Source organism: Coregonus clupeaformis, chromosome 7, assembly GCF_020615455.1.
Source record: "Coregonus clupeaformis isolate EN_2021a chromosome 7, ASM2061545v1, whole genome shotgun sequence".
NCBI lineage: Eukaryota > Metazoa > Chordata > Actinopteri > Salmoniformes > Salmonidae > Coregonus > Coregonus clupeaformis.
The window spans coordinates 7,863,187-7,883,900 of record NC_059198.1 but is presented as its reverse complement, the minus strand read 5'-3'; the positions used below and the strand labels follow the sequence as shown (position 1 = coordinate 7,883,900).

General features: G+C 43.5%; 2 protein-coding genes across 5 annotated transcripts; both read left to right on the top strand.

Annotated features, from left to right (window-relative positions):
* The first annotated feature begins 1,293 nt into the window (after positions 1–1,293).
* On the top strand, positions 1,294–10,833 carry LOC123491194 (protein FAM117A-like). Of its 3 annotated transcripts, none has more exons than XM_045221089.1 (8): positions 1,294–2,121; positions 4,038–4,183; positions 7,800–7,895; positions 8,146–8,259; positions 8,754–8,861; positions 9,035–9,218; positions 9,344–9,467; positions 9,550–10,833. In XM_045221089.1, the coding sequence occupies exons 1-8, from the start codon at positions 2,004–2,006 to the stop codon at positions 9,809–9,811; spliced, it is 1,152 nt and encodes a 383-aa protein (XP_045077024.1). In that variant the 5' UTR covers positions 1,294–2,003; the 3' UTR covers positions 9,812–10,833. The 3 variants fall into 3 exon arrangements, with proteins under 3 accessions (XP_045077024.1, XP_045077023.1, XP_045077025.1); XM_045221088.1 differs by having other exon boundaries at positions 1,298–2,121; positions 9,302–9,467; XM_045221090.1 differs by lacking the exons at positions 1,294–2,121; positions 4,038–4,183 and adding an exon at positions 6,335–7,059 and having other exon boundaries at positions 9,302–9,467.
* Positions 10,834–11,797: 964 nt separating this feature from the next.
* Positions 11,798–20,003, top strand: LOC121568892 (solute carrier family 35 member B1). Of its 2 annotated transcripts, none has more exons than XM_045221087.1 (9): positions 11,798–12,277; positions 15,714–15,817; positions 15,979–16,109; positions 16,213–16,243; positions 17,191–17,348; positions 17,506–17,632; positions 18,194–18,300; positions 18,476–18,629; positions 18,938–20,003. In XM_045221087.1, the coding sequence occupies exons 1-9, from the start codon at positions 12,054–12,056 to the stop codon at positions 18,988–18,990; spliced, it is 1,089 nt and encodes a 362-aa protein (XP_045077022.1). In that variant the 5' UTR covers positions 11,798–12,053; the 3' UTR covers positions 18,991–20,003. The 2 variants fall into 2 exon arrangements, with proteins under 2 accessions (XP_045077022.1, XP_041735297.2); XM_041879363.2 differs by lacking the exon at positions 11,798–12,277 and adding an exon at positions 14,570–15,212.
* Positions 20,004–20,714: the final 711 nt, after the last annotated feature.

Genomic DNA, 20,714 nt, shown 5'->3' with positions numbered 1-20,714 from the left:
CATTTCTCCTTTACCAAGATAATCCACCCACCTGACAGGTGTGGCATATTAAGAAGCTGATTAAATAGCATGATCATTACACAGGTGCACCTTGTGCTCGGGACAAGAAAAGGCCACTCTAAAATGTACAGTTTTGTCACACAACACAATGCCACAGATGTCTCAAGTTTTGAGGGAGCGTGCAATTGGCATGCATACTGCAAGAATGTCCACCAGAGCTGTTACCAGATAATTGAATGTTAATTTCTCTACCGTAAGCCACCTCAACGTCGTTTTAGAGAATTTGGCAGTACGTCCAACCGGCTTCACAACCGCAGACCACATGTAACCACGCCAACCCAGGACCTCAACATCCGGCTTCTTCACTTGCGGGCTCGTCTGAGACCAGCTACCTAGACAGCTGATGAAACTGTGTGTTTGCTCAACCAAAGAATTTCTGCACAGACTGTCAGAAACCATCTTGGGAAGCTCATCTGAGTGCTCGTTGTCCGCACCAGGGTCTTCACCTGACTGCAGTTCGGTTTTATAACCGACTTCAGCGGATAAATGCTCACTTTCGATGGCCACTGGCATGCTGGAGAAGTGTGCTCTTCACGGATGAATCCCGGTTTCAACTGTACCGGGCAGAGGCCGTGTACGGCGTTGTGTGGGCTAACGGGTTGGTGATGTCAACGTTGTCAACAGAGTGCCCCATGGTGGGGTTATGGTATGGGAAGGCATAAGCTAAGGACAAAGAACACATTTTAATTTTATCCATGGCAATTTGAATGCACAGAGATACCGTGACGAGATCCTGAGGCCCATTGTGGTGCCATTCATCCGCTGCCACCACCTCATGTTTCAGCATGATATTGCACGGCCCCATGTCGCAAGGATCTGTACACAATTCCTGGAAGCTGAAAATGTCCCAGTTCTTCCAAGGCCTGCATACTCACTAGACATGTCACCCATTGAGCATGTTTGGGATGCTCTGGATCGACGTATACGGCAGCATGTTCCAGTTCCCGCCAATATCCAGCAACTTTGCACAGCCATTGAAGAGGAGTGGGTAACATTCCACAGGCCACAATCAACAGCCTGATCAACTCTATGCGAAGAAGATGTCACTCTGCATGAGGCAAATGGTGGTCACACCAGATACTGACTGGTTTTCTGATCCACGCCCCTCCCTTTTTTTCTTTCAAGGTATCTGTGACCAACAGATGCATATCTCTATTCCCAGTCATGTGAAATCAATAGATTAGGGCCTAATTCATTTATTTCAATTGACTGATTTCCTTATATGAACTGTAACTCACTAAAAACTTTGAAATCGTTGCATGTTGTGTTTATATTTTGTTCAGTGTAGATAAGGAGTTTAATCCAGTATGTTCGAACATGAAAGAGGAATGTGTGTGAATGTATTGTGGGAGGCACTGGTGCACGCTGCTGGTTTTTGATTTAATAAACTGGGAGGGAACTTAATGACTTTCGAGGGCAGACCCTTGATAGATAGATAGAGTTTATGACCAATAGAAGTTAAGTCGTGTTTTTCAGTACCCAACCATATCAAGAATTTGTCCTTCGCCTCGCCCACTTGTAAGTAAATTAGACACGAGAATTTGGCTAGTTGAGCTGTTGTCAGTTTCAGACAAGATTTGGCAATATTTTGTCAACGGTGTAGCTGAATAGTTTACATAAAGTAAAGTTATAATAGCCAACGGTAGATGAAAAGGTTGGGTATTTAATAGGTTAATTGTGAACTAATGCAGGGATAATATTTTAGAGGTTATTTCTTTATTTTAGTTCGAGAGAGAAGTTAGAGGAAATCATGGTCATCACAAAAGAAGGCTGGCTGCTAGCAAGAAGCTAACCATGTTGGATAGCTATCATAAATAAATATTGTAAACTGGCTAATTTAAACCGAAGAAGAGGTAGCTAAAACTACTGATTGTGAGCTTTGATACGGTCGCCTGTTGAAGTCGTGAAGTGTTTTCGGCTGCTTCATTTTGCACTTGGGGGGGATGTCGTGCAGAAGTGAAGCGGCTCGGGGGGGCACCCCTTGTCTACAACCACTTCGAGCCACTGTCCCATTCCAGCTTCACAACAAAGCACAACCGCGCTGCAAAGATTCCAAGACGGGTAAATAAATATGCTAATGTTGGTGCTAAATACATGTCCCTTGCCAAATATTACACTATGGTGGGAATGTCGCTAGAGTTTGATTTGTTATTGCTGTCTATCACTAGTCTAACGGGTATGTGGGCTATCTATTATGAATAACTGTTATAGTATCTTACTGTAGAGCTACATGGGCCTATTGTACGTTTAGTAGCCTCTGGACAGAAACTCCCACCTCTCAATTTTTCTAAACAAACCACCGACTTTCAGTGAATATAGCCTAATTTGCACCAGCCATCCCCCACCCTATGTGCCCTGCTCAAGCATGTGTGTTTTGATGTGGGTCTCTGTAGGACCCTAGAAAATGAAGTGTTAAAAAAAACTATAAAAGCAGAAATGTGCTACTTAATTGGAGCATAATGTCATGTTTGTTCCATCATATGTTTTATTCTATAATTTCATTATTACACCACATAACTGGAACATCATAATAGAAAGAGTTCTCAGTCAGTGACATCAACGGTTTTTTATTACATCACAAATTATTGGAATGACATCAAGAGTTCAGTGACATCAATACTTTTATTATGTCACAAATGATTTGAATGGCATCATAAAGAGTTATCAGTAACCACCTTTCTATCCACAGTTTTTATGCGACTAAAGTCGTACCATCTATAAAAAAAACAAATCACGACAGGTAGTTTCGGTACAATTTTATAAATGCTGACAGGTTATTTGTTCGTTTGACATGGTGGGATCTTTTTGTGTCAGTAAAATGTATTATGCGAGAAATTCTGGTGGAAATATTGATATAATAACCACAGTGGAGGCTGGTGGGAGGAGCTATAGGAGGACGGGCTCATTGTAAAGACTGCAATGGTTAAATGGAACGGTATCAAACACATAAAATATATGGAAACCACATGTATGACTCCGTTCCATTAATTCCATTCCAGCCATTACAATGAGCCCGTCCTCCTATAGCTACTCCCACCAGCCTCCACTGAATAACCATCATATCGAAGTAAACTTGGAGTCACACGATGATAAGGTGTGTGGTCCTCCCACTATTACTCAGGAAACCATACAGTTTATTAGGCTACAGATTAAATAACTTATACTAAGCTTCACAGGGTGGTGAAAGTGCACGGGGATCTTGATGCTACTTTCCAATAAATATCGAGGGTATTATTCTGGTGACATGATTGATGCTTGACTGCCGTTTGACAAATACAAATATTCTCACTCTTATCCATAATAATCTCAAGTAGACCACCCTACCCGCACTGTATCTGTGAGCTGTTGGCTAGAGCCAGATGCCAAGAGAGGTTTAAAGGGACCTTTGTTTTGGGCCCTGTGGCCTGTAATTCCCCAGTGTGTTTCAACGGTACACTGTAAGGATGCACCAGTAACTCTAGTGCTTGTTCTGTGGTGTTTATGTATACATCCTATCTGCCCTGGGAAGTGGGGTGGAGGGAAGTGGTATGAGTTGGGGAATAGGTTTCAGGAGTAGAATCGTTGCCAGTCTTGTGCAACATGTCTTTGGAGGGCTTTGCTGTAGGCTTAGTGGCTTGGCTCACACCTGCCAGAGATTACAAAGAGCTGCCAACACACACCTACTTGTACTACGAGCTCACCAAGCCCTGCAAGAGGTGGTGGGGGCCGGGGGAGGCCATTTTGTGAACTCCTGCTGGTGCTAAAGTAGTTTTGTTCCTCCTTTATTATGATGTGACTATTTGTTGCAGAGGTAGGCTGAGCATTGAGTTTGCCAGACCAACATGCTGTCATACTGGGGCACCGTAACACAAAACAGCCCTCCATACAAGATTTGCATCTGTCTTCTGTTAGAAATATTAACCTCATCACACACTCACAGTATAAAGCAGACACATTTCATATCAGTACATGTGATGTCTTTTGGCTGTTTCCATAAGGTGACAGGAACAAGTCTCGCCCCCCAAAGCCGACCATTCGTCGCACCCTGTCCCTGGATACAATCGTTGGACCATATCTGCAGGGCCTGTGGCCTAAGGAGGGGGAGAGCCAAGGAGTCACCTGTGTCAATGACAAGGCCACACAGGTAAACTCACCAGACTCAGTCACAGCCCAAATTTGAATTTAACATTAACAGCCATTAACTCATGTAGATCTGAAACTGAGAGGAATATAGTCCTGTCAAGCCTTTATTGATATAAACTCAGCAAAAAAAGAAACGTCCCTTTTTCAGGACCCCATCTTTCAAAGATAATTCGTAAAAATCAAAATAACTTCACAGATCTTCATTGTAAAGGGTTTAAACACTGTTTCCCATGTTTGTTCAATGAACCATAAACAATTAATGAACATGAACCTGTGGAACGGTCTTTAAGACACTAACTGTAGGCAATTAAGGCTACAGATATGAAAACTTAGGACACTACTGACTCTGAAAAACACCAAAAGAAAGATGCCCAGGGTCCCTGCTCATGCGTGAACGTGCCTTAGGCATGCTGCAAGAAGGCATGAGGACTGCAGATGTGGCCAGGGCAATAAATTGCAATGTCCGTACTGAGACGCCTAAGACAGCGCTACATGGAGACAGGACGGACAGCTGATCGTCCTAGCAGTGGCAAACCACGTGTAACAACACCTGCACAGGATCGGTACATCCGAACATCACACCTGCGGGACAGGTACAGGATGGCAACAACAACTGCCCGAGTTACACCAGGAACGCACAATCCCTCCATCAGTGCTCAGACTGTCCGCAATAGGCTGAGAGAGGCTGGACTGAGGGCTTGTAGGCCTGTTGTAAGGCAGGTCCTCACCAGACATCACCGGCAACAACGTCGCCTATGGGCACAAACCCGCTGTCGCTGGCCCAGACAGGACTGGCAAAAAGTGCTCTTCACTGACGAGTCACAGTTTTGTCTCACCAGGGATGATGGTCGGATTCGCGTTTATCGTTGAAGGAATGAGTGTTACACCGAGGCCTGTACTCTGGAGCGGGATCGATTTGGAGGCGGAGGGTCTGGGGCGGTGTGTCACAGCATCATCGGACTGAGCTTGTTGTCATTGCAGGCAATCTCAACGCTGTGTGTTACAGGGAAGACATCCTCCTCCCTCGTGGTACCCTTCCTGCAGGCTCATCCTGACATGACCCTCCAGCATGACAATGCCACCAGCCATACTGCTAGTTCTGTGCGCGATTTCCTGCAAGACAGGAATGTCAGTGTTCTGCCACGGCCAGCGAAGAGCCCGGATCTCAATCCCATTAAGCACATCTGGGACCTGTTGGATCGGAGGGTGAGGGCTAGGGCCATTCCCCCCAGAAATGTCTGCGAACTTGCAGGTGCTTTGGTGGAAGAGTGGGGTAACATCTCACAGCAAGAACTGGCAAATCTGGTGCCGTCCATGAGGAGGAGATGCACTACAGTACTTAATGCAGCTGGTGGCCACACCAGATACTGACTGTTACTTTTGATTTTGACCCCCCCCTTTGTTTAGGGACATATTATTCCATTGCTGTTAGTCACATGTCTGTGGAACTCCTTCAGTTTATGTCTGTTGTTGAATCTTGTTATGTTCATACAAATATTTACACATGTTAAGTTTGCTGAAAATAAACGTAGTTGACAGTGAGAGGACATTTTCTTTTTTTGCTGAGTTTAGCTTAAACACCATTTGTAGCTCTCCATTCAATTTGTCACCATTGTTGCTTACAATGGCCAGACTTATAATCTATGAAAATGTATGTTATAAACACTGTTGCGTTATTCTGTGTACTCTGAAGTAAATAGACTTAGTGAGGCTATCTGAGGCTGGCTCTGCAGGTGTCTAACAGTTCCAGTCTGAAGCTGAGGAGCAGTGGAAGGCAGCCAACTGGAAATAGTTGTTTTGTTCTCTTCAACCTCTGCTGTCTCTTCAACCTACCCCTGTGCCCCCCTCTACTGTATCCACCCCCCCATCTAGTGCACAAGGCCTGGGCTAACCTAACCACACTCCACCACTGTGCCCTCAATCTTGACACAGTTTACACTGAACAAACCCCCTGCCCTCCATTGTACAGAACAGACCCCTCCCGACCTCATTATACAGACCCCCCCCGGCACAGTTTCCCTGCTTTATTTAAGATGATATAACTGTCTCCTATTGTCTGCCATTACCTCCTTCAGTAATAAAACAGTCCCATTTTCCCATACAACCAGCCTCTTGTGGATTTGGGGGAGTTCCCCTCTGCCACAAACACACAGACTGAAGAGATACCCAATCTAAACAATTTGTAGTAACAGGTTCAAAACCCCTTTCTAACATTTTAAAAGTAAATATACATAAAATCAAACACAAGACTGAATTGGCATTTGAAGAGTTAGACACCCACAACATTCCATCACCTTTTGACCGGGTCTTTTAATAGCTGTGTGTCCCGTGATCTCTCTGGTCATGTTTGGTGGAGGAGGAGAGGGGGATGTAAGGAGCAGTAACACTACACCGACCGGGTTGGGTAACTGACTGGTGTCCCTCCATGACATATTTAGCCATGATGTCTGACCACGGCTCCACCAAATAGGGCGGAAGATGGCGTTAAGGTTTTTTATTGTAATTTATAGCCCGGGACCGACTCTGTTACACTACTGTGTGTCATGACATCAGTGTGGAACTCTGTGAGAGGACTGAGAGCTCTAGGAGACTAGACGCAGAGAGAAGGCTGCATTTTGGGGAAACGTGACCCGGAGAGGGACCTGCATTTGGAGGAGTGGAGGCCCAGAGAAAATAACTAAGTTAGGGGGAGGCAGAACAGAAAAAAAGAAATTGTTGAGGAGAAATTGGGCAAAAGCAAGAGGATCCGCTCCAGGCTGTGTGTGTGGAGACGAGGGAGGGCAGCTCAGCAGATAGACCGCCACACTCTCATCCTCCCATCTGCTAGCAACGCTCACCCCGGGGCTTGTGGGTATAGGAGGAGCCGGGGCTATGTCGGTAGGAACTCTCCACTGTACGCTCTCTTCTTCCTCCTCTTGCATGTGAAGACAGGGAGCTCAGTTTTGATAAATGAAGGAGGGACAGCACAGGACATCACCATGTTGATTACCCAAACTCTGTGTGGCGTTCTCCTATTGTGTGTGACTACAGCTGTCAATGTGCATGTCTTGTTTGTGTAGGTAGGTCCTATGTGTACTTATGTTAAACTGTCTTTGCTGTTTTGTAGCCTTTATTGCTGTAGTTGACATGTGTCGCTTGTGTATTTGCATTGCTGTGGTTTTTGTTTTACTCATTTGTAGGGGGTGTTGTCAGCATCAGTGGTTTACTCCTCGCCTGACTGTCTGCCTCTATCTACACAGCTGTGTGACTGGCAGGTGTGCCTGACAGCTGTAGGGCACCACTTCTGAACTCTAGTCAAATCATGGAGCTCGGGTGCTGTTTCACTTCCATAGGTGTAAATTGTACAACGAGAGAGGAGCAAAACAGGTTCACTGCTCTGTAATGTGCTACTGAAAGGTCTATCTTAGAACTCATAGATAAAGTTACCAGTTGTGTAATTGAATGATCGACAAGAACATAATGCTCTCTGACTCCAATCCAATCACCAAAGTTTCCACAGGAAAAAAACGAATATTTTCAAGTCAGTTAAATTTTTCAGAAAGTTTGTGTGTTGTGTGCAGAGTTGTATAAGCAATGTGTGGCTGGTTACTATGATAACATCCCTGCTCCTCCCATAGACTCCCAGCTCCTGGGCAGAGGAGACTCGGGGAAGAAGAAGTGTTGGCGGACACAAACGCTCAGCATCATGGGGCAGCGCGGAACACTTGAGGGAGGTGAGTACTTCCTTTTCTAATGTAAATGTTTAATAAAAAATATCCTTTAACCAGGAGCTTGTCAATCAAACGTCATTCTCACAATATACCAGTAGAACTCAGAGATGGGACTATTTTTACTCTCCTGTTGTCAGGGGTGATTAGGCCAGTCACACCGCTCTCTCCCTGTTGAAACATTCCTCCCCTCATTCTTTCCTCTGAAAGACAAGCGTCTCTTCTAAGTCCTTTCCCCTCTATGCCTTGGCCTCAGGTGGCTAAGCTCAGGCACCAGCTGCAGAAGCGCTCCCGACACGCCCCTCCCTCTGGGGGATATGAGCGTCCCCACCACCCGCTACCTGGAGGCCATGCACCAGGCGCTACACAGGTACGTCCTATACAGCCCTCCCCATAATACTGTGGATTTGATCTGCACTCTGAACCAGTCCTGAACCAGTCCTTATTTATACTGCACCTTGTTTACTTGAATGTTATTTTTGAATTTGAATGTCCCCTGAATGACTGTAATGTAAGATCATGTATGCAGACAGTGGGACCCAGGAGGTGTTCAGAGTATTCACTGATGCAGAACACTGATGGTTGGCCTTCTGAGTTTCTCAGGCAGAGTAGACTGAAGCTAGCAACAGGGCTATAAAAACAGCACAGCTTTTCTTAGGAGCTGGTGTCATCAAGCTGCCTGGTTGCACCACCACCACACTATGACAGGAATACACATTGACAGGAATACGTTCTTACTCATACGTGTAGATACATGGCCTTTGGCACATACCCTCACACTCAAGCCACTTTGTGTGGCACAGATAAAATTAGACCATAGACACTCCTGTGCTCCATTTTCATGTGTGTTTGGTGAACCCCCAGACGGTGCCCCTGAGCAGGTTGGCCCCTCGGCTGCAGCGCAGTGTGGAAGGTCTGAACCTGGAGCTGGAGGGTGTCTTTGTGTCAGAGACACCTGAGGACCAGCACAAGGTGAGCATGTTTAAATGCAGCCTGTCTGCTTGGGTACCGGCTGGCTTAGATCCATGATCTCAACCCTGTATGGATCCGCTGGATCCCCCTAGTGACAGCCAATTAGCCCTTATTTTTCTCAAATGGCCTGTGTCCCAGAGCCTCACCATACCCTCTCCCTGTTCCCCTGTTAGATCCTGGATGTCCCAGACGGCCACAGAGCCCCAGTTCCTGCCCAGAGGTGCAGCAGTGGTACCCAGAGTGAGCCCTCCCCTGCCTCGTTCGACCCGGCTTTGCTCTCTCCATCTGAGTCTCCCTGTGCCCTGAACCCGGCTCTACTCTCCCCATCTCAGTCTCCCTACCCCATCGGAGAGCCAGGTGAGTAAATGGATGGTTTGTTGGACTTGAATGACTTAAATACCGGAGTGGACGTTTAAATCATGTTTTTTTCTTCTGTGCAGACCCTGTGGACTGTGAGACAATGTGCCCCTCTCCCTCTCCAGTTGTTCTGGACCCCTTCCTGTTGCAGCCTTCCTCCTCCTCCCCTCGTCCCAACAAGACCTACTCCTTCCAGAGGGAGCCCCCTGAGGGCTGTGAGCGAGTACGAGTAGTGTGTGAAGAGGCTATGTGAGTATTGAAACACACACAGACTTTGTGTTATTAGAAATGATTTGGTCTAATCGCCTCTATTTCTGTCCCTCAACCCCAGTTCTCCCTGTCAGAGAGAGCCTCTCCTCCAGGTATCCTGCCCTGACCCCAACAAGGTGAATTTCACTCCTCATGGAGGCTCTGCCTTCTGCCCTGTCAGTCTGCTCAAGCCCCTACTGCCCTCCATGGACCTCCTGTTCCGCGGCCTGTCAGTCTCGCCTGTCACAGGCTGCTCAGGTCAAGGCTCTGCCCCCTACCAGACAGTTGGGCATTCGGTTGGCGGCTACATGAGTGGACCCCTCCAGGACTCAACCACCATGTGAATGTGTAGAGGGGGTTGTTTTCAGACTGGTGAAGATGTGGATTTATCCTAATAGGAGATTCAATCAAAATGGCTGCAACCACTTTGTCAGGGACTGTTGTGACAATGACAAACCTCCAGATCTATTCAGCTAAGATCAACAAAAAGAGAGACCAGAGAGACATCTACAGTGGGTTCTCTGTGGGATCAAGATCAAATCTGTCATTGGTGTTCTTTCCTGATTGGTTCTCAGAGGGACTTGCTGGCCACTGGGTACATTGATAGTCACTTACCCCCTTGGTTGGGTGGGGGGTAAATTAGTTGTGGGAATGTTTGTGTGAGACTGTGTAAAAAACGTATTTTTATACTACAAAACATGGCCTTTCTCTGATGCCCTTAGATTTGTTACAGATATAGCTAGAGCTTGGAGTCAGATGTACTTATTAGTGATACCCGGGTTGACTCAACCTGCTGTTCCCGCGGTTATATCAGCAGGGCGGACGGGTTTAGTCATCAAATATTGTGTGGCTGAAGGGCGGTTGTTGAATAAAGAGAAAACGATACCTTAAAAAAATGCATAAATGTATAATTCTTGTGCAATTTATATCTATAGGCTACATTGAGGTTTTTCTTTCATTATTTTGGGCTATCTGGTATTAGTGCATAAACCTAAGATTTAGGGCTTAACTGTACATGTACCAAATAGCCTACACAGCATATCACCAAATATGCTTTTGGGAACGGGCAGAAAAAGTTAACGTCAATCCATGGAAGCAAAAAGGACATTGTCGAAGTTTAGTTCAATAAGACAAAAGCTGCGAAAGGAGAGTTGAAAATAAAGCGAAGGGGCCTCCAGAGTGGCGCAGTGGTCCAAGGCACTGCATCGCCGTGCTAGAGGCGTCATTACAGACCCGGGTTCGATCCCGGGCTGTATCACAACTGGCCGTGATCTGGAGTCCCATTGGGCGGTTCACAATTAGCCCAGCGTCGTCCAGGTTAGGTTAGGGGAGGGTTTGGCCGGGGGTGCTTGGCTCATCGCGCTTTAGCAACTCCTTGTGGCGGGCCGGGCGCCTGCAGGCTGACCTCGGTCGTCAGTTGAACGGTGTTTCCTCCTACACATTGGTGCGGCTGGCTTCCGAGTTATGCGGGCGGGTGTTAAGAAGCGCGGTTTGGCGGGTCATGTTTCGGAGGACGCAGGACTCGACCTTCGCCTCCTGAGCACGTTGGGGTGTTGCAGCGATGAGACAAGATCGAAAAAGGAGGTAAAATACAAAATATATATATATGTTTTTGGTATTTTAACTCCTTTTTCAAGGATATATATTTATATATATATATTACACACACATATATACATAAAAATGTAAAAGAGAAGGGGGGGGCAGAAAAGTAATGTTTGGAAAAATATGTGGTGAAGTGGTGAAAGAGGATGATGGCAGTGCGGGCTATGTTATGTGTGATGATTGTGAGGCGCTATACAAATTCGAAAGTCACAAGATGGGACTTCAAATAGGCCTATGGCATGTCAAGGGAACTGCAGCCTACTGTTTAGATGGGTTAAATGGAAACTGGAAACTGAAATCTGGACACTGACTGTAGGTTTATAACCTCTCACATAGCCGTAATAACTCCTGCAGAATTAAGCATTTCTTGCAGTAAAACTATACACCAAATGTAGACAAAATTTGGAACAGGAGTGGAGAAATATGATTTTATTTATTTCTGCATCTTGAGAGAATGCAATGCTCAGTTCGATACCATCTGTAGAGGTATTGTCTTCATCATAGTATATGCATCGATGCCGAACTGAAATGTTATCATAAACACGTTGGGCGTTTTCACAGCTTCCTTTTTCCTTACAACCGGTCAAACTGATGTCATTTGGACATTTTGCACAGAATATCTTTCCAGTTTTTTTTTTTTTGGGGGGGGGGGGTTGCGTTATTGTATTTTCTCCCCTGTCCCTAAACGTCTTTGCTCCACGAAAGATGACATATAACTTTACCGATGTCAACTAGATTTAAACATTCATTCTATCGATCTATTACATTATTCTGTTGAGCAAGGGTTTATTTAGTCTTCAAGAGCAACACATGACAAAAGAGAATCTACATGTATCTAATTATAGACAAGTTGACTAACAAATAGCCAACATAAATGTCGGAAATTATAAGCAGAAACATATCTAAATCAGGCAAACTTTGCGGGTTAGGGTTCGTTGCGGTCCTCAGATTTTCACTATCACATATAGTCGGGCGGTGCGGATGGGTTATAAGCAAGTGCGGGTGAACAAACAGCTGACCTGCACACCACTAGTACTTATGGTAGCAATACGCATGCCCCGCCCACCTGAGGATCTCTCCTTTTCAGCCATCTATTTCCCGGCTCAATGGAATACATTGGCTTTCCGTTGCATCTATAAACGCTTTGTCAGGGATTTAACGCAATGTCTCGACAGTTGCATCACAAGAAGGATAACTTTATTTTGGTGAGTGTTGATTTTTTGTGCAATGGAACAAATGTTAGGATTCAATACAGATTCAATATTTACAAATTGAATGCGCTGAAATTAAAAGCAATTTCTGAAAAGGAACACTCGGATTATGGTTATGTCTGATCTCGCAAACAATGTAAAGTATTCATAGATAGGTGTCATCTAGAGCCAAGCGTTTTGATTTTAAAAGCATTTTTGGTTGCTGTCCTGGTCCTACCCTTTATATAAATGTATTGATATATGCAAATACACCCAAGTTAGTCACATATAATTGTCTTTATCACAAAATATTAACAAAAAAATACCTGATATACTAAGAAAATGTACACTGAGTATACCAAACATTAGGAACACCTTCCTAATATTGAGTTGCAAAAAATGAGAAATTTTGCAATAAATTTAATACCTGAATTTCCACCAAAATGTCTGAACAATATCTGATTAAAAAATTCAAAATGTTTGGAGTATCTGCATTCATCATCCAACTGTTGCATTTATTATTATTTTTATACCTTTTAACAATTTCGCTGACCGTTGCTAACTTATGGGAATGTTAAATGGACATATGGAAGTCTAGTGAGCACTTTAAGTATTGTGCCCAAAAGTGCCATGAACTATATTTTGGGGAAGTGATCAGGAAGCCACATTTTTAGTTCAGTTATGATCTGGTGTTCATGAAGCTGCCTTCCAATGACACTTTTTAACCGTGTGATGTTTGACAGATCTACATTGTATGTTTTCATGTTCAAGATCACATTATGTTGCATCCATGCTGTATAATGTGTATTTTCTTCCAGGTTTGTGTAATGGCAAAATAGGACGTTGTCCCAAATGTTTGTAACAAAGATTATTGTTGAAAACTATATGAATGTGTCATAGGCCTACCAATCAAAATCTCCATGACGAGTCGAGCACTTAGAAATTGCAGTAATGTAGCTAGCCAGTATACTGATGGAGTCAGTACAATTGACATGCAGTATTAATAACGCACTGAGGCCCAGTTAACTGGTTCTTCAACTTTCAGTTCAAATGTTTATGACCATACATACTTATTGTCAAGGGAGATTAATAATCAGGGTACGAATGACACATTTACTCTTCGGGTTGCCTACATTCATATGTCAATTCCTGGACCCCAATGTTTATAATGAATTTGGATGTTGTCTTTCTATTCTCTTGTCCCATTGATGTATTTCAATGGAATAAAAAAAAAACCGGTGCTTTCCATGGGGGGGAGGTACTGTTTTGTATCTGTGAAGTAATTTCATTATGATAGACGTTTCCCATATATAGGGCCTAGTAGAACGTTTTTACAGTTGCTTTGTGAGTATACCTAGTGAGTACTCGCTATGTTTATGACATGACCTATCCCCTGCTCAGGTTGATGATGAGCAATCTTTATGGCAATATAGTGGCTGTTCCTCTCAAAGGTGTCATGAACTATTTGCCTCAGGTTTAGTTGCCTATCAGTTTGAAATGCAGCGATGAGCTTCGAACGCATGTAGTCATACATGAGCATGAACCTCTGCTCTGTTCTGATGTAAAGGTACAATTTGAATCATTTGGGAATATAGTTGTCTTTTCTCCCAGCTTCTGACGTTTTACCTACCTGTTTTGTGGTGTAAAATGACATTGTATCAACAATATGTAGGTGTTCTTCCATTACTTTCCTGTATAATTTCAAGTTTTAAGCATTGAAGTTGTTTAAAATGTTTTTAGTTTGACAGTGGACACTAATACTAAATGAACATTAAACGAATTGTGAATGGGTTCAGTCATTATGGTTATTGAACAATGGTAAAACGTGGTGGTGCATATCATTGTTGTCAAATTTCCCTTTGACACGTGTAGCTGTGTCTCTAGAGTAGAAGCCCCGCCCTTTCACAATTCCGTCTGTTTTAATGGCCGAATCTAGTGGTTTATTGCCTTATTTGGACCAATAGAATCCATCCACATACCAGGACGAAAAAAGCCACGCAACAAGTTAGAGAAAGGCCCCCAAATGTTTCAAATAGTAGTCTGTGTAGACTGCTATTTAAATTAACAATAAATCAAAGAGTATAGATCACATATATGTTACAGCTGAATATTTTGATACATCAACAAAAATAAGAACATTATTGAACTACCTTGTATGCTGCATATAAGTCGATTCAAAGGAGAAAAACAAATCACATGGTTCATGCAGTTACAAAATTGTAGCATCTGAGTTCTGCCAACACGTCCACCCACTCAATACCAGTACAACCTACTGATGTATATGAAGAGTATGGTAGCTACAAATTCAGGCATATCCGTTGAGGGCTCTGAATGAACTACTGAGGTCTTTGAGCCAGCTCGTTATTTGACGTACCTCAATGAAAACAACTACACTCCGGTATCCTTTCCACCGGGAAAATTGTCTAAATGGGATGCCTTTGACATAGAACCTGGATCGGGACAGGAGTAACGTTAGTTAGTACGAGAGGCCTGCAATTAAGGACATCTACTCCGGATTCAACATTGTACTGCGACAGCTGGATTGACAACAATGATGGCTTTTGCTAATTGCTAGCTAGCAACAAACACACCAATCTAACGTTGGCTAACTAGCTGGCTAGCTAACAGGCGCATTTAACTAAATATTTGAAGAGGAACCAAAGACAGATCTATAGTCACATTAGCAACTGTCTGCCCAGTTGGGGTAACGTTACAGCGTCACCATTTCCGGGCTTGTGACATCTGGGATAGTGGAGCGGGACGTTGCTTTGAGGGGTACGGGGATCGGATCTGTATCGGTTTCCATACCCGGACTGCTAGAGGACAGCATGGCTGCAGGAAAGGGAGCGGGGAAGCCCTCGCTACTGCAGAACGAGCGTATACGATTCATTGTCTGTTTCCTCGGAGTCTTCGTTTGTTATTTTTACTATGGCATATTACAAGAGACAATGTAAGTAGCATCCTGGTCTGACATCCGAGCCACAACATTGATTTCAAAACATAATCTCGTGGCTCTTTGTGCTCACTGTTTTCATTGGCTGTTTCTTTGTGCATATATTTTAGTTGGTGATACTGTAGTGTAACAAGTTCATGTCAATATGGAATGTAGGCGAGCCAACACTACAGAGCTAAAATGGTGAAAAACGATAATCCCTATGGTATTAGCTAGCGAAATACTGTAGATATGTCTTGAATGGTATGTCACTCGAGGGTGAGGAACCATATCTTGTTTACAGTGATGATTTGTTTCTGTAGTCAACCAGAGCAGACTACTAGTACCTCACACTGCCCTCTCCTTCTATTTGTATAGCTTACAGATACTCCACAGTCTAATTAACAAATTCCCTTGCTGGAAATCAAGGCCTGTGTGTCCTATCTGTGTGTGGAAGTGGATTAACATGAGTGGTTGCACTGATAAATGGTCATAATGCTGTTTGTCTGATTTACCCAGTACCCGAGGACAGTATGGTGAGGGGGAGAAGAAGGAGAAGTTTGTTTATGCCACAACGCTGGTATTCATCCAATGCATCATCAATGCTGGGTTCGCCAAGATCTGTGAGTAAACCACACGTAGTCATCAATCATGGCCTTTCACCTTCTGCCCAACACATTAATCTCCAACATATCATGCCAGCGTGGGTGTTTCAATGGTCTGTTGGTGTTGAATCTCCATTTATTATAGATTTGTATCTTCTCTCCCTCCTCCTCCCCATCAGTGATTCAGTTTTTTGAGGGTTCCAGACCGGACCACACCAAGAGCTGGCTCTATGGAGTGTGTTCCCTGTCTTATCTTGGAGCCATGGTATCCAGCAACTCTGCCCTACAGTATGTCAATTACCCCACACAGGTCAGTCTTATCCCTCACCCCATACTGTCTCTCGCTGTCGTCATCATTTTTTGTGATATTTTATTATTCTAATATTTAAACATCCTCTCTATTGTTGTCACAGGTGTTGGGGAAGTCTTGTAAGCCCATCCCAGGTAGGTGTAATAATTATATTATTGCTCATCCTGACCCCACTCTCAACACGTGAATATGTAATAAACAAGTCATTTGTAGTCTTTGACTTGGTGACCAGTACAGATTTGAGGGGTTAGTTTGCCATATTTTATTGCAGGGCCTCTTTCTGTAGCAGTGTGTCATGTTTCAGTGTCCGCCGGACTCCCTTAGCTGCATTTCCTGTGCCCTTTTTAAAGCTGCAATATGTAACTTTTTGGGCGACCCGACCAAGTTCACATTGAAATATGAGTTATAGATCTGTCATTCTCATTGCAAGCAAGTCTAAGAAGCAGTATATCTGTTAGATGTGCACTATTTCTATCCTTCCCGTTCTTAAGTTTTGTTTTTACATCTTTTACTTTTGGTTTTGTTGAAAATACAATATTTTTGGATATTGAAAATATATTTCACCACGGTTTAGATGGTACAATGATTCTTTACACTATACATGTCTTGTTTTGTCACATAAACTGAAATTAGACAAACTATTAGAATTTTAGCAACCAGGAAATGGCGGAGCGATTTCTGCATATTGCACCTTTTAAACTACACATCACATCAGCAATTCCAAACTCAGTGTCCCTGTTCATTGAACATACATTCAATTTGCATGCACCTGCTGTGAGTCTCTGACTCCCCATGTAGACTACCCTATGACTGCAAGTGTCATGCTATCAATAAGTACATGAAGGTTATCTTCTGTCCCTCCCGGTATGTTGTAATATGTAAACACTGTCTCGGGTTAGTGTGTTCTGTAGTAATACACTGCCCAGTCTTATCCCTTGAGCATGTACAGCCCATTAACCTACAAAGCCATGATTATTACCCCCTGACTGACTTGTCTTTCTATGTGCACATTGACCTAATAGACCAGTGATGGCTGCTGCTGATAACCGCCCGTCACATCCCTTTGCCTTTGGTTCCACAGTGATGATCCTGGGTGTATTTGTACTGAGGAAGAAATACCCGCTGGCCAAGTACCTGTGTGTGCTGTTGATCGTCAGCGGGGTGGCCCTGTTCCTCTATAAACCCAACAAGAGTGTCACTTCCACAGAATCTGCTTTCGGCTTCGGGGAGATCCTGTTGGTGAGTGTAACTGTCCTCACACTGTCCTCATCTGCCTGTGTTATTATCTCTTTGACCTGGTATGTGTTTCGCTGTGTGTGTCTCTGCCTATATGTGTATTTGCTGTCTGTGTCTCTGTGGGATCGTAAATGTGACCTTCTCTCTCCCTGTATACTAGCTGCTATCTCTGACCATGGACGGGTTGACTGGTGTGGCCCAGGACCACATGAGGAGTCTCTTCCAGACCAGTGCCAACCACATGATGCTGAACATCAACATGTGGTCCACCCTGGTGCTGGGACTAGGTGAGTCACCTGTTTCCCCTCACTAGTCTGAAATTATACACTTTGTCAGATCTCTCTGCTTTGTGTTTCTTCTATATATCCATCTCTGCCAGCTCCATGTCTCTACAAATACCATTATCTTAATCTCAGATCTCCCTTCTTAGTCTAATAAGTGTCCCCATCTCATGCTTTTCTATGGCCCTACTTTTGTCAGAAACCCTTTCTTCTGTTTTGGCCAAAGCAGTCCCCACTTCCACAATTCTATTCAACCCAATCAAACTGCTGTTACTGCTCCGTTCCAGTAGGGGGAGCCCTTAATCCACTGTTGATTTGGATTTTGGCTCAGGTATTTTCAATGGAAAGTCATGGAACCAATCTCAGCATGGGTTTGATTCCAAAACAATCAAAGTAATTAATTGGCTTCTCCCCCCATTTGTAGCAGAAGAAAAAGCTAACCAATCGTATAACTTGAGATTAAAAAATAAGAATCAAGCAGCAATTGTTACATGCAGGATAAAAACATATATTTATTCTGAATTGTGTCACTTTCAGTCAATTATCCCATGTGTTTCTCTCTTTCAGGGGTGTTGTGGACAGGTGAGGTATGGGACTTCCTGAGCTTCACAGACCGTCACCCCAGCATCTTCTGGAACATCCTTTTGTTTGGAATCACCAGCGCTTTAGGCCAGGTGGGTCTCACATGGGTGTGACTGTGTGTGCCATGTCTGCAAATCACATTATACATTTTCATTGGTTCACATGCATGTAATTCTTATGGATAAGTGCCAGTAGTTTACAGTGGTCTTGTTTACAGTGCAGAGGGTATTTTATAGTAACAGTCATTCACTCCTATTCCTCTCTTAGACCTTCATCTTCATGACCGTGGTGTACTTCGGCCCTCTCACCTGCTCCATCGTCACTACCACACGGAAGTTCTTTACCATCCTGGGCTCTGTCCTTCTGTTCGGCAATGTCCTCAACACCATGCAGTGGGTCGGCACTATCCTCGTGTTCCTTGGTGAGTAACAACACTAACTTGTTAACTCTTAATATCTCTCTCAGATGTTGTGACTGTCTCTCAGTCTGTTTCTCTTTATCACTTACTCTCTCTCTCTCATTCTTGCCATCTCCCTCCACGTGTGCTCCTGTGTTTGTAGTAATTTTCTGCTTCACCTCATTGTACAAATGCTGAGCTTCTTTTCAGCTGCTTATGGCACTGTTCCATTAGCGCTTATAGGCCTAGATTAGTAGTGAAGTCTTCTTTGGCTGATGAGATGACTAGACACCTCTATTTTCTTAATTGTATCATGTGCTTTCTCGTTTAAGGTCTCGGGTTTGATGCCAAATTTGGCAAGACACCAAAGAAGACAACACACTGAGGAACCTGGAATATGTGTCATGGCAAAACTGACAAACTGAATGTCCAGTGGACAGAAATGTTCTTATCACATCCTGCCTAGGCAGTACACCTACATACACCTAGTCATTGTTAGTTACCATATTATATGCAAAAAAAATACTTAATCATGAAAGAAGACCCTATGTTTTCAAATGTCCCCATTCTCCTGAACCTACTAAGACAGACAAGTATCATCTACTTAGACCGCAAGACCACATCCACATGAAGAGGAAATGGGACAGAATGAGAGGGGTGGGCAGAGGAAAGATGACAACATGCACGTCAAATCACTTGTGGTTGTTGAGGCTGCTCCTCTCTCTGGACTACATCTGAACCACACAGGCCTATGAATCTCAGCTCCAAGATTTACCTCATGAACTCATCACCAAGGAATGCCTGGTTTTCACTTGTATTTGTTACCGTAGTAAAGAAATCGGTTACAGAAAAACACCCCAATAAACGAGTCGATTGTCTTGTCAGTTAGTAGAAGTGTACCAAGTAAAGATCTATTATCAGATCTCAAGTTGTTGAGACAAGCACAAGATTCTGAAAGTTGACATGCAATAGATGAGGAGTTTTTACACTTCCATGTAGTTTACTCATGATGTTAGTCTTCATTTCCATTATTATCCTGGCAGACAACTAGCCTCTCTGTATTATGGAATGAATCAACATAAAATACTGTAAATTAACCAATTTGTTTATGATACTCATGGCCAATCTGACAGCTAAATTGTTGTTGCTCTTTTTTAAAATAAATGTAGGATATTCTATGAACTACATAATAAAAGGGAAACCATAATATTATGGTATCAGCCTAGCTATATGTTTAATAAATTGCTATTATTTAAAGTTTTGGCCAAACTGGGTGAAAATCTGCCAACGTACAATTATTTTTCAGATAATTAAAACCAGATGAAATTAAACAGAATGAGACATGATTTGGCTTGTATCTGTGTTTTGATATGACCATTAAACATGTTTTCCACAGTTCTAGGATTGTAACACCAGGCTGACAACGGCCTAGTTCTTTCTCAACATTATAAATGTACCATGTATGCATGTCATGGGAGTCCATTTGTTTTACATAATACTGAAAGATTTTTGGAAGGTTTGTTCGTTGTAGTCTATCAAATTAGGTCTACTCCCCTGGTTAGAACTTTCCCACACACAGACTCATAGACAGGCTGTGCAGAAACTCTTATGAGATGTTAATGACCAATTTTCTGTGAAAATACAATTTAGAGGAAACAAACATTGGTAGATGTTGGAGAGGCAATCTGATTAACAGGGTGAGCTGCAGGATGCTGGCAGAGCACACAGAAAACTAAATTGTCCAGCCCACTGTTTGGGCAAGCTATCCTGAGGTCCTGCTGATAGAGACAGATGAATTAAAACACATGTAGTGTGAGGATGCTGTTCTCTGATGTAACATCACCCTTATAATATACAATAATTATGTCGAATAGCAGTAGTTGAACAGTACTATACTGTTTTACAGCCTCCTTAGTACATCACCAGCAGCAACTTTGTGAAGACCTTCAGACCTGTTGGTGCAGTGGCTTGGACTCAAGGTCGCTGGTTTGAGTCCCGGTTGGCTACCCCACAAAATGGTTGTATTGGTATCAGAAGTGGGATGATGTCGTTGTGCGCTTCCCAGGGGATAGTGTCGCATCCCACCTTGTTAAGAGCTTCAGACAGCTA

Excerpts from the sequence above, each read along its gene's own strand:
- LOC123491194 (XM_045221088.1), top strand. The coding sequence starts at position 2,004 with ATGTCGTGCAGAAGTGAAGCGGCTCGGGGGGGCACCCCTTGTCTACAA. Across the intron at positions 8,862-9,034 it reads CACCTGAGGACCAGCACAAG|ATCCTGGATGTCCCAGACGG; the intron begins GTGAGCATGTTT and ends TTCCCCTGTTAG. Across the intron at positions 9,468-9,549 it reads GTAGTGTGTGAAGAGGCTAT|TTCTCCCTGTCAGAGAGAGC; the intron begins GTGAGTATTGAA and ends CCTCAACCCCAG.
- LOC121568892 (XM_045221087.1), top strand. The coding sequence starts at position 12,054 with ATGGGTTATAAGCAAGTGCGGGTGAACAAACAGCTGACCTGCACACCA. Across the intron at positions 16,244-17,190 it reads GTCTTGTAAGCCCATCCCAG|TGATGATCCTGGGTGTATTT; the intron begins GTAGGTGTAATA and ends TTGGTTCCACAG. Across the intron at positions 18,301-18,475 it reads TCACCAGCGCTTTAGGCCAG|ACCTTCATCTTCATGACCGT; the intron begins GTGGGTCTCACA and ends TTCCTCTCTTAG.